Raw genomic sequence first — 10,734 nt, forward strand, 5'->3', positions numbered from 1 at the left:
TGTCCTGTAGCTGAAATCTAGCTAGGCCTGCAATAAAATGCCTGTTAATACGCCACTTTTTGCTGTGTTCATCCCAGATTGCAATCATTTCACAGTAACTGACACCCAAACCTCCAGATGTCAGACACACAGATCAGTTCCGAAAGTTGTATGTCGATAGAGTATCAACCAAAATACCGATTTAGTTCGTGCTGTCTGCTGTTGTCCAGTAGAACATACGTAAATGGTAAATAACGGTATTAAAAATACCAGAACCACGAAGCACAGGAAAAGCGTATCTCTGAGTAATTGTTCGCAGATCTCGTGTTGGTGATTTGGTAGAGCGTTGAAACCCCACTGATGACAATATTTCTTTTTTTAAACTGTTTACGCGTGAAACTGTCACATGTAATTTGCTCCACACACTTATTCGTATGCAAGCCTTTGTTCCTCAATGAATGACACTGTGTGTGTGTGTGTGTGTGTGTGTGTGTGTGCGTGTTTGTGTCTGATTGTGTTTGCACTGATTTTTGAATGTTTTATGTAGTAATTATTGATCTTAATGTTTTGTTTATTTATTACTACTACTATTAGTTTTATTATTACTATCATTATTATTATTATTATTATTACTACCATTTCTTCCACATGTGTGATGCAATTGTTTCGTTATTTTTCTGTTCTGATTATGTGTTCTCTCAAACTACAAATGTACGCCACAGGTTTACTGCTTTCAAATAAACGAAGCGAAAGCAGACTGCCAAAAGAACATTGCTGTAAACTCCAAACAGCCCTTTTACATGTCATGTAGTTGTTGTCCCATAAAGTACTTTCACGCATAATACAGTAAAAAAAAAAATATCATTGGAGTTTGAACCCAGCACCCTTGGTACGACTATCCAACGCTCTAACAACTTCTATAGGGAAGCTATACAGGGTACTTACTTGCAGTTGACCTTTTCCTGTGCTCCGTAGTTCTGGTGTTACTTTTAATTAACATTTACGCCCGTTCTGCTGGACGATAGCACATAATACAAACTAAATCGGAGTTTTGGTTGATACTCTATCGACTTACAACGTTTGTTACCATTCTCAGTGTCTGACATCTGGAGGTTTGGGTATGAGCACAACGGTTATCAATGAAATCCAGCTTGACTTTATCCATCAGTAAACTGAATTTATAAGTTGCTTCTACGTCAAATATATTTTAGTCAAACCAAAGTGACTTACATCTTGTGTCTTCAGTTCTACTTCCAGTTATACTGTAAGACTCAATCAGCTTTAAGTGCAAAACATCTGGCTTTTCATCCGGTAACTCTCATTTTTTCGACAGACCCTTTTTCGATAAAGTAAGTCTATCGAATTTCTTTCAGTATAATGGAACACCTCTCGGTTCATACAATTTCAGTAGCACATCAAATCATCGACTGACAACTTCAGAAATTCCAGTAGCACCTCTTCAACTCCCAGTGACTTTGTTGCGCTCAAACAATTCATTGTTTTGTCATTTCACTTTTTGATCATCTATTTTTCCCACATCAATGTCCCTTTATGTATGTTGCCAGACAGCTATTTAGCATCTAAGAGACTTCCACTCTGCTCCTAGCGCCTGTTGTTCTTTCGGCAGTGTTTAACAAATGCATACCATTTCTCACCGTACGTTAATATCTTTAACTTTTACATTCATTAAACTGCATTAATTTCCCTTAGCCCCTCTTTGAATTTATTCTCAAATCTTCTTGGTTGATATTTTCGAAAATTTATTGGTTCTTCTTTGATGAAGGAATTTCAGAGAAAAGCTTGTTTAGTAACTGCTTTAGTGGCGCTATTACTGGTAAAGTTACCATTTCTATCGTGCTGTGAAAGTATTGATTGCATGGTATAATTTGCATACGACCAGGATCCCTTTGTATTGCATACCAAATTTCGAGACCGTGTTAACGCGTAGCTTCATGCAAGAACAATGGAATTTTCAGTGAGGCTCTTCCCATCACATATTTGTCCTACTGCAGAATCAGATTTAATTTTGAAGTAGGTGGAATTTAATTTAAGCTCTATAACTACTTGACACCTAATATTTAGTTACCTGGTTAGGACAATAACCCACAGCTAATTTTTGTGTTGTGTAAGGGTTTAATTGAAATTACATGTTTTGTCTTATACGTTTCTCCACCGTTGTTGTTCATAATCAGATTTTAGCCCATTTTGTGTTTACCAATTACTTTTCAGTTGGAAGATCAGAATTTTAATCTAGGTTTCAACCAACTTTTTTGTTCACAGCTGCCAAAATTTCATGGCAAAGAAGTAGAAGCCAGTGACATCGAAAAAGCGAAGGATGGTCTGGAGACTCTGAACAGAATGCTGGACGGTAAACAGTGGCTGGCTGGAGACAACGTCACCCTCGCAGACTACTGTGTTGCTAATTCTGTAACGTCGCTAGAGGTAAGGGGATATTTAACACAAGAAACGCGTACTGGTCTTTGTAAGTTCTTAATTATAACGTGTACAGTTGCAGAAAAATATGTATTACACAACACGAACTGCATAATCTAACGCGAAAGCGCTGTACATCGAACATCAGTGCGTGACGCGTGCCTTTCAAAAACAAATTGTACACAACTGAGTCATTACTATGACCCGTATGGCCATACCAAGGAACCAGAGAGTCGAAGACTGAAAGCGGCTAACTGGGATTGTCACATGTTAAAAAGAAGAAGGTGATGGGACTGATCAGCGAATTAATATTCACACACGTCACGCTGTAGAGCGAAGGACACAAAACGTTACAGAGGAGCAACTAATGTTCTGAAGTTGATACAGGTAGTTGGCTACTGGCTAGACAGCACCAGATCCCATGTGCTGAAATTAGAACCCCTAAATATCACGGTAGGTGCTCAAATACGTCGTGTTTCTGGAAAGTCAAGCTGCACCGGTGGTGGTTGCTGTACGATAATGACAAACAAATCGCAGATATTATGTAATCTGAAGGTGGTGGGGAGGGGGGGGGGGGGTGAGAAACGAAAGCAAAGGGAATGAACTGATGATATCAGTTGCATTGGAACTTTTTGCGGAATCAGCGGCGGCGAGTGAAAATCTGTGCCAGACCGAGACTCGAAGACAGGATTTCCTGCTCACTAAGGAGTTGCGTTGACCACTACACCACCCGGACACTGCGCTCAGCGCAGATGTGTGGAAGATCTCGGTACGCTCCCCTGTCGATCCACATTCCCAGCCAGCGCCACCTGTCCACAGTCGCTGTCCATGTCCTTCATGCTCGCTACTCGGAGATTCCCGCAGGAGTTCGGACGTTAATGTGCAACCGCACTGAAGGTTGTGGATTCATTGCCCATCGGGGCGAATCAGTTAAGTGAATGCAGGGTGTCTGTTCTTTCGGATATTCATATAAATCGCAAATTATTTCGACAGGAGACATGTCAGGTGAATGTAGCCCGTTGATCTTCGAAGAAAGTTTGCACATTCCTCATGACTCGTGTCAGAGCATTTTCGTATTCCATTACAGTACGTGAAGTTCCCTGAAAGATCACAGTAACTTGGACTCTAAAAACCTCCCTCAAGCAGTGTCGGATGTTCAGATTGTCATCATCAAGAAGTACTCGGTACTGTAGGCTCTGTCTGGTATGCTACTCAACAATGCTGAATGTCAGATCGTGGGCGACAAGTTAGTGTGTTATCGCGTTGGCAGCCATCCCTTTAGGACAGTTCGAAGTGGTAGTAGTCTTAAAACACTACACTTGGCCACTCAACAGACGAATGATGCTGCTGAGCTACCTGTTGCTCTCTGAGGTTTTTGAACAATATAGGCCTACGTGTCAATGAGTTCGACCCATTACAGACGACCTATGCCAAACCAGTGGTATTCTCTTCGCCCATGTTGGTGTGTGGCCGGTCACTCAATACTGCGGTCACATACATAATTCTGTGCATGCTAGATGCTTCGTACAACCCTCTTCTATACATTGTTTCCATATAAGGATCACTATGGGTGCAGCACGCCCTGTGAGTACGTAAATTTCACGATATGGTGAACCGATTTCCCATTCTACCTAGTTAGAGCTCATTCAAACGTTGATATGGCGCAACGAAGCATTCTGCCAATTATTTACAGATTAACATTTCTTTTCTGCCGGATCATCTCAATAAATCGCTGACCTACCTGGTCACGACGTGCGAGCGCCATCTTTACGTGTACATCATGTCACTGCAGACTTCATCTGTTGTTGATTCGGGTGATGCTCTTTCGGACACGCGATTTTTGCAAACGTCCGAGTGATTGACAGTAATTTAAAATAAGATGTCCAGTAATTCATTCCTAAACATCGACCATGGCAGCCTGTGGATTTTCCACTGGCATATGAAATAATGTGCAAAGTAGACTATATCATGTGAAGAGGTAGAATATGTAAACCTGCCCTCCCCATAGTGTACCACTCTCAGTGTTTCTTATATATATATATATATATATATATATATATATTACCCTCAACGTACCTTTAATATGATGATGCAGCAACTTTGCTTAATGTACAAAATATTAGGCGCCACCTTAAAAGAGCTCACTGCACGGTTTAGAGCGCTGCGGATGGTGTAGAACAAGTACCAGCCAGTCGTATGACGGTCCACCACTGACGTAAGTAATGGCTGTGAAATACTGTGTAAGCACTAGTAGGCTGTAAGGAAGCAGCTCAATAAGATGGGTCGACTTGGAGGCGTGGTACAATGGCAGAATCGAGCTGTTGTTACGGGTGGTTATAATTAAAATAAAGCTACCCACAGAGGTCCAGTGTGGACTGCAATTACCTTATGGCGGCGAAATTTGGTAAGTATGCTAATGCGTTAATGCGGAACAGGTTTACGCTGAAAAAAAATAGTTCCTAATTTGGCCACTAGGTGCAAATCTGGCGCTGTACAGCATCTATTCGACGTCTCCGGTGTTCATGTTGAACAAATTGTGTAAGCGGTGGTTAAAAATGGAATCAACTTTATGCCCTTCCCACTTTCTTGACCTGTTTTGCCCACGACTTGTTCTTAATCCACTAGATATCAAAATATGTCTATGCGTCTTTCTTCTATTCACAGCGCTAAATTTAAACTTGGTGGCCAAATTTGAAACCATTTCTTTTCCCCAGTGTACATCGGTTCCGCGTCAACGCATTAGAAAATCTATGAAGTTTTGCCACAATACGACAATTACAGCCCACAATGGACCTCTGCGATTAGATGCACTTTAGTTATATCCATCCGGTATTTTCACGTTTCCATGTACACTGTGAATGAAGATGCCCGATTTTTGGATGTATCAGCGTGGACTTCCCAATTTATCTACAAGGTATGATGTACCACTTGCAGAAACATAACCCGGGTATGAATGTTGGTCGTAGAAGGATCCTAAACGACAGGGATTGGAGACGACTGTCGCCCCTTCTCAATGGCAATCGGTTTCAAATTCGACAGGAATTTTTGCCGTTAGTGAACATATTGGGTTGGTGCATCAGTTTGTGGCGTTTTTGTTTTGCATGGTGGTATTCCATCGCTATGGGTTTATTTAGCGATTGTAATTTTTTGTCTCTAGTTTACTGTTGCTATTTAATTTTACATAATGCCATTTCATGATTTGGAGACAGTGAGCTGAGCTATGGATACTACAAAATGGAGTGGCAAGTGGAAAGATAGGAACAATTTCGATGTATTATTCTGTTTCAGTTCAACGGAGAGATGGCAGCAGCGTAGGCAGCTAGAAACACTAGCGCCTTGTATCCCATTGGTCAGAGTATGGCAATAAAATGATTTTCTCGTTTTAAGGAGGATCGTTGTGACATTAGTCTCTCTCCACATTCAAGAAGACCTTCAGGGTTTGATGAAGATCTTTTAAACACATTAATCCACAATGATCCACGTCATTGTACTGTAGAAATGGCAAATGTGGTGAACTGTGATCACTCCACCATCGTGCGACATTTGCAAGCAAGGGGGAAGGTTCAAAATTAGGATGCATGGGTACCTCGTGCTCTAAGCCAAAATCACAAAAATCAGCTAGTGGTCAAATGTACATCTCTGGTTGCTCGTTAGCAGTTGGCTCGTGAACAACATCGGTCATTCCTATCCTGTATTGTACCGGTGACGAGAGATGGTATCTTTCTGCTAAAATAAGGAAAATAAAGGAATGGTTGAGTCCACAGAAGCAGCAACTCCCCATATAAAGAGCTGCACGCACCTATAAAAGATAATGTTAATTGTCTGGTGAAACTGCGATGGTGTGGTGTACTACGAATTGCTTCGTCGAGGTGTAACCATCACTGCTGCCATCTGTTGCCAACAACTCAGACGTGTTGCAGACGCAATCCAAGAACAACGACCAGGTTGACTGGGTGAAGTAATGCTAGTCCACGATAACGCCCACCCGCAGTCCGCTAGACTGACAAAAAACACTATGCGGGAGTTGGAATGGGAAGTAATTCGGCAATCACCTTATTCATCTGATCTTGCTCCCTGGAATGTTCACCTTTTCCGCTCTCTATCGACAACCTTCAAGGAATTTTCTTTCCGAATGAAAATGCACTCCGAACATGGCTTGACGAGGTCTTTGCCTCAATCCATGTGATTTCTAGTCTTGGAATCGAAAAGTTACCCCAACATAGGCAGACTGTTGCAAATAGTGAAGGAGAACGCATTACAGGTGGCTAAAGTCTCTATTATGTGTGTCTACTGTGTTCATTAAAATTGTGGAAAACACTACGAACGTTTGCACCAACCCAATAGGTGTATCTCAAGCAGTTTCCGAAGGAACTTTGTGAAGGGAGCTGCATCCAATGGACATTTGGAGTCACGTTACTCACAAAAGGCCATTGCTCTCTGTAATACATAAAGCTGCAACCCCTGAATAAGAAGTTAGACAGTAGCTTTCTGGACCCACGTAGTGTGTTTCGATGATTCGTGGGTTTTTCCTCTCTTCAAATTGTGGAAGTAGTCAATTGTAACAGCAGCCCAATTAGGCGCTGGATACACTGTGGATGAAGGGCGTAGTTCAGGCCAGAAGTGATTCTGTGATGTTGTGGGCGAGGTTTTCGTATCAAGACTAGGATCCATTCACTCACGTAAATACGAACCAGGCTGATTATTTCTACACTCTCAACAATTGTGCTTTGCCCTTTCTTCTACATCTTCAAGACTATGCTGTCTTCCCTCCCGTTTCCAAGACGACAACAATGTTCAGAGGGCTGCGCGCCTACCTTCCTGTTTTGACTAATGCTTAGACACCATGACGGATCTCGACTGCCCTGCTAGATCTTCCGATCTTAACCCAACAGAGAATGTGTGAGACTGTGTGAAACTGCAAATGGACTCTCTTCATCCTCGAACGGATAGCATTATCAAGACGTGAGGAGTTGTTACACGATATTAGCGTTATGTTTCCTGGGGATACCTTTTTTGCTGGAGTGCCTATCTAAAACTTAGACGAATAAGAATGATGACATTCTTTGATGAACCTGCCCAATTCAAGAAATAATTCCGGACGGCATTACATGTCCATGCGATGCTCTGTAGGACATTTACAGCCATGGAAACAAATGGTGGGCAGTAACCCTGTGAGTGGCTACATGATCCACAACAATGACACTGATCACATCTTCGTTCGACAACGTCTCTCTCGATAGCTTCGATTTATCTTGTGAACGCTATTTAGGATTTCCGTACTCTAACGTGTCTACCATGTTGCCTTACTGTTATAATTCTCAGCTGACACATCAACGGAAAAAGGGAACAACTGCATTTCAGTGGATCCAACTGGAGTTTAGCCGTGTTAATTGCTGTACATTTTTCTAAGTATTTTCTGTTGTAGACATATTTACATGCAACACATCTACGACCAATTCATTCTTCAGTAACTTATCTTAAGACAGGGCAAGTTGAAGCCGGCCGCATCCACGTATGTAAAGTGGCAGTCTCCCAGTAACTAACAAAATTATCGTTCTTCTGCAACGCCGATATATCAGCAAATTCGCACGTGAACGACGTGTGTGGCATGTCTTCAGAGGCGTATCACATGTCCATCTATCATTCCAAGCTCTGCTAGTACTGCTGTAGAGATCCCAGCGGGATATCTAATGTGCGTCGTAAATTGTGAAAGAAACAATTGGTAACACATTTCGTGTGCCACCCTATAGAAAAGAGTCACTTCCGTATTTACGTGAAAGACAGTATCAGACTGGAAAAAATCTGTAATAATCTTAGTCTCAAAATAAAGTTACACAATTTATTCCTGCGATATTCTATCTCCTTAAAGCTGTATTTACTAAATTTTATTTTGGTGAATTTCTAATGTACATACAGTCGATTGTGACATAATATTGTAATATTGTCTCATCTTCAATTACTTGTTAAGTGGGTTCCATGAGTCGAAATCGAGTGGGAGCTGAGTGATACACTGACTTTAATTATCTAACTGCGTGGCAGATGCATTACGGGCGCCTACCTTGATAGAAGATCAGTTACAGTAGTAACAGCATGCAATTCATGAAGTACACCCAACAGGTACCTGACGATGAGGCCATACTGTTTTGAAATCAGTTGTACGTACATGAGATAAACATCAGAATATAAATAAAAAGTACGGCTGTAAGGAAACTGACTTCTATTGGAATAGATAATGAACAGCTGAAAGGCCTCAAAAAAAGTTATACAGGTTTCAGCGAGAGTTTATTCATTCCATGTTATAAATAGTAGAGCTTTAGTCACGAATTTTGCAAATGCGTCACACACTTCGTACTTGTATCACTTAAAGGGGTCTGGTAGGCCTTCTTTAGTCAAATTCAACTTTCTTGCTTTGCTGGTATTTGTTGCTGTGTCTATTTTGTTCACTGGTACCAAAACATTAGCGCATTGACACTAATCTTGTTTCTTTTTTCTTTCAGTTAAATCCAGAATCCGGACTTGATCCGAACAAATACTCTAATATCAAGCAGTGGCTTACTCGTCTTGAAAGTTCTAACAGTAAGTATGCGGATCAAATGGAAGCATTCCGCGCATTTGTAAAGCAAATCCAGCAGTCAAAGAAGTAAAGGCATAAAGAAGTTGGGAAAGTATAGTTTTGTAGTAAAATGTTCTAAAATGTTAATTTTCTAATTCAATAAAACTTTTTCTGTTACTTACACTTGCATCATTTATGTCTTCAGTTTGTTAATATGAAGATGTGTGGGATACAGTTTGAGTGGAAGACAGAAGATGAGGACATCAGTTTATTAACATACAGCCAAATCCACATTTTTACCACAGTCTAGGTCAGCATACGTTGTTTGCCATTTCTTCTTTTAGTAGGTTGTGGGAAGATGATTTCCATCTCTCTCACACACGCGCCTCGGTGTTGGTCTACAATTGCGGTAGATCCATCTATCGCCTAGAATCTTCTGCACAGGCAAGAAACGACGCTGCTGGTGATATTCTACTCTTGGCCCACTTGGCGCTTTGTACTATCGCATGCGTCAATTACAATTACAAAATCGTTACACACATTTAACCAAAAAATACACATGTTGCGACGGGGCGGTAAATAATAAAGAAGAAGTGCGGTTGCATCGTTTTCACACGAAATGTGCATATACAAATGTTGGTTAAAAATATTACTGCAAATATTGGCTCTCACGTAAGTCTCATGGGATGATTTCAACACCTGGTGCATTAGGACACTTCCACACCCGCGCATTTGTTATTTTTTTGAATTAATTATTCACTCAGACATAAGTACAGTTTATGCTAGGGAACAAGAATTAGGCGATTATATACTAAAATCAGTTTTTCACGACACACTTCAATCACTATTTATTGGCGTTGTTCTTTTCTTTCACACAATGAAATTAGCACTGGTGAGATGGTTTGCTGTTCTACTTTAATAATAATCTGACTCCGAGCCCCCAATAGCAGCAATGTAGGCTACTATAAACGAAAATTATTCAAATAGTTCGAATAGAATCACAAGTCCCACTGTCTCGTTCTAACAGTTTTGGCGCGAAATCACAGTTCGCCACATGTTCACTTACGACGATGTATACCTCGTAAATCGCACTCACACAAGTAATCGTAGCACTTCCTATTCACCAGATATATGATTAAACACTTGCACTATTAAACAATACTCTTTGTTAAAATAAAACGGCGTGAAAAAGAATTCTCAAACGACCACATGGGCCACCCTCAAGTGGGGCTTGCTCACCACCCACCCTCCAAAACGACTGGCCGCTCGCTTATATAAGCTCGGATGTCCACCCCCCTGGTTATCCAAGTACCAATCTCACCAGTTAAGGTTACAAATTTTGATACATACATCCCTCGGCAGAAATAAGTACACCATCGGAGCCGCGCTAAAAAGTACATCTCATTTACTATGTTACATTAATTTCTAGGATTATTCTATCGCGCTTAAATCAAGTTTTAGTTTTTGCAAAATTTCGCCACTTAGCGCAAATTTGTTTGTTGACATCTGTGCTGCAAAGTTTTAATATAGAATTGCATGTAGCACTGTTTTCAGACATAATCTATAGCGATCTACACATTGCGCTGCTCAAAATCTTCATATCTATAATAATTAATTAATTATGGGCGATAAATGTTAATAATAATTTGCAAACAATGAAAACTATTGCTAGTTAAGTGTATAATATAACTTAACTAGTTTAAAATACGTGTGATTCCACCCAAAATATTATATAGTGTCGTTCTTTACGTCATGAATTTTCTATTGAA

General features: G+C 40.6%; 1 protein-coding gene across 1 annotated transcript in view; it reads left to right on the top strand.

Moving 5' to 3' along the window:
- LOC126455518 (glutathione S-transferase D5-like) overlaps window positions 1-9,146 on the top strand; it is a 33,337-nt gene extending 24,191 nt beyond the window's left edge. The window contains exons 5-6 of the mRNA XM_050091269.1: window positions 2,260-2,421; window positions 8,910-9,146. Of these exons, the coding sequence (XP_049947226.1) occupies window positions 2,260-2,421; window positions 8,910-9,056 (309 nt within the window). The 3' untranslated portion in view covers window positions 9,057-9,146. The remainder of the gene's footprint in view (window positions 1-2,259; window positions 2,422-8,909) is intronic.
- The last annotated feature ends 1,588 nt before the right edge of the window (window positions 9,147-10,734 follow it).

The sequence above is a fragment of the Schistocerca serialis genome, chromosome 2, assembly GCF_023864345.2.
Source record: "Schistocerca serialis cubense isolate TAMUIC-IGC-003099 chromosome 2, iqSchSeri2.2, whole genome shotgun sequence".
NCBI lineage: Eukaryota > Metazoa > Arthropoda > Insecta > Orthoptera > Acrididae > Schistocerca > Schistocerca serialis.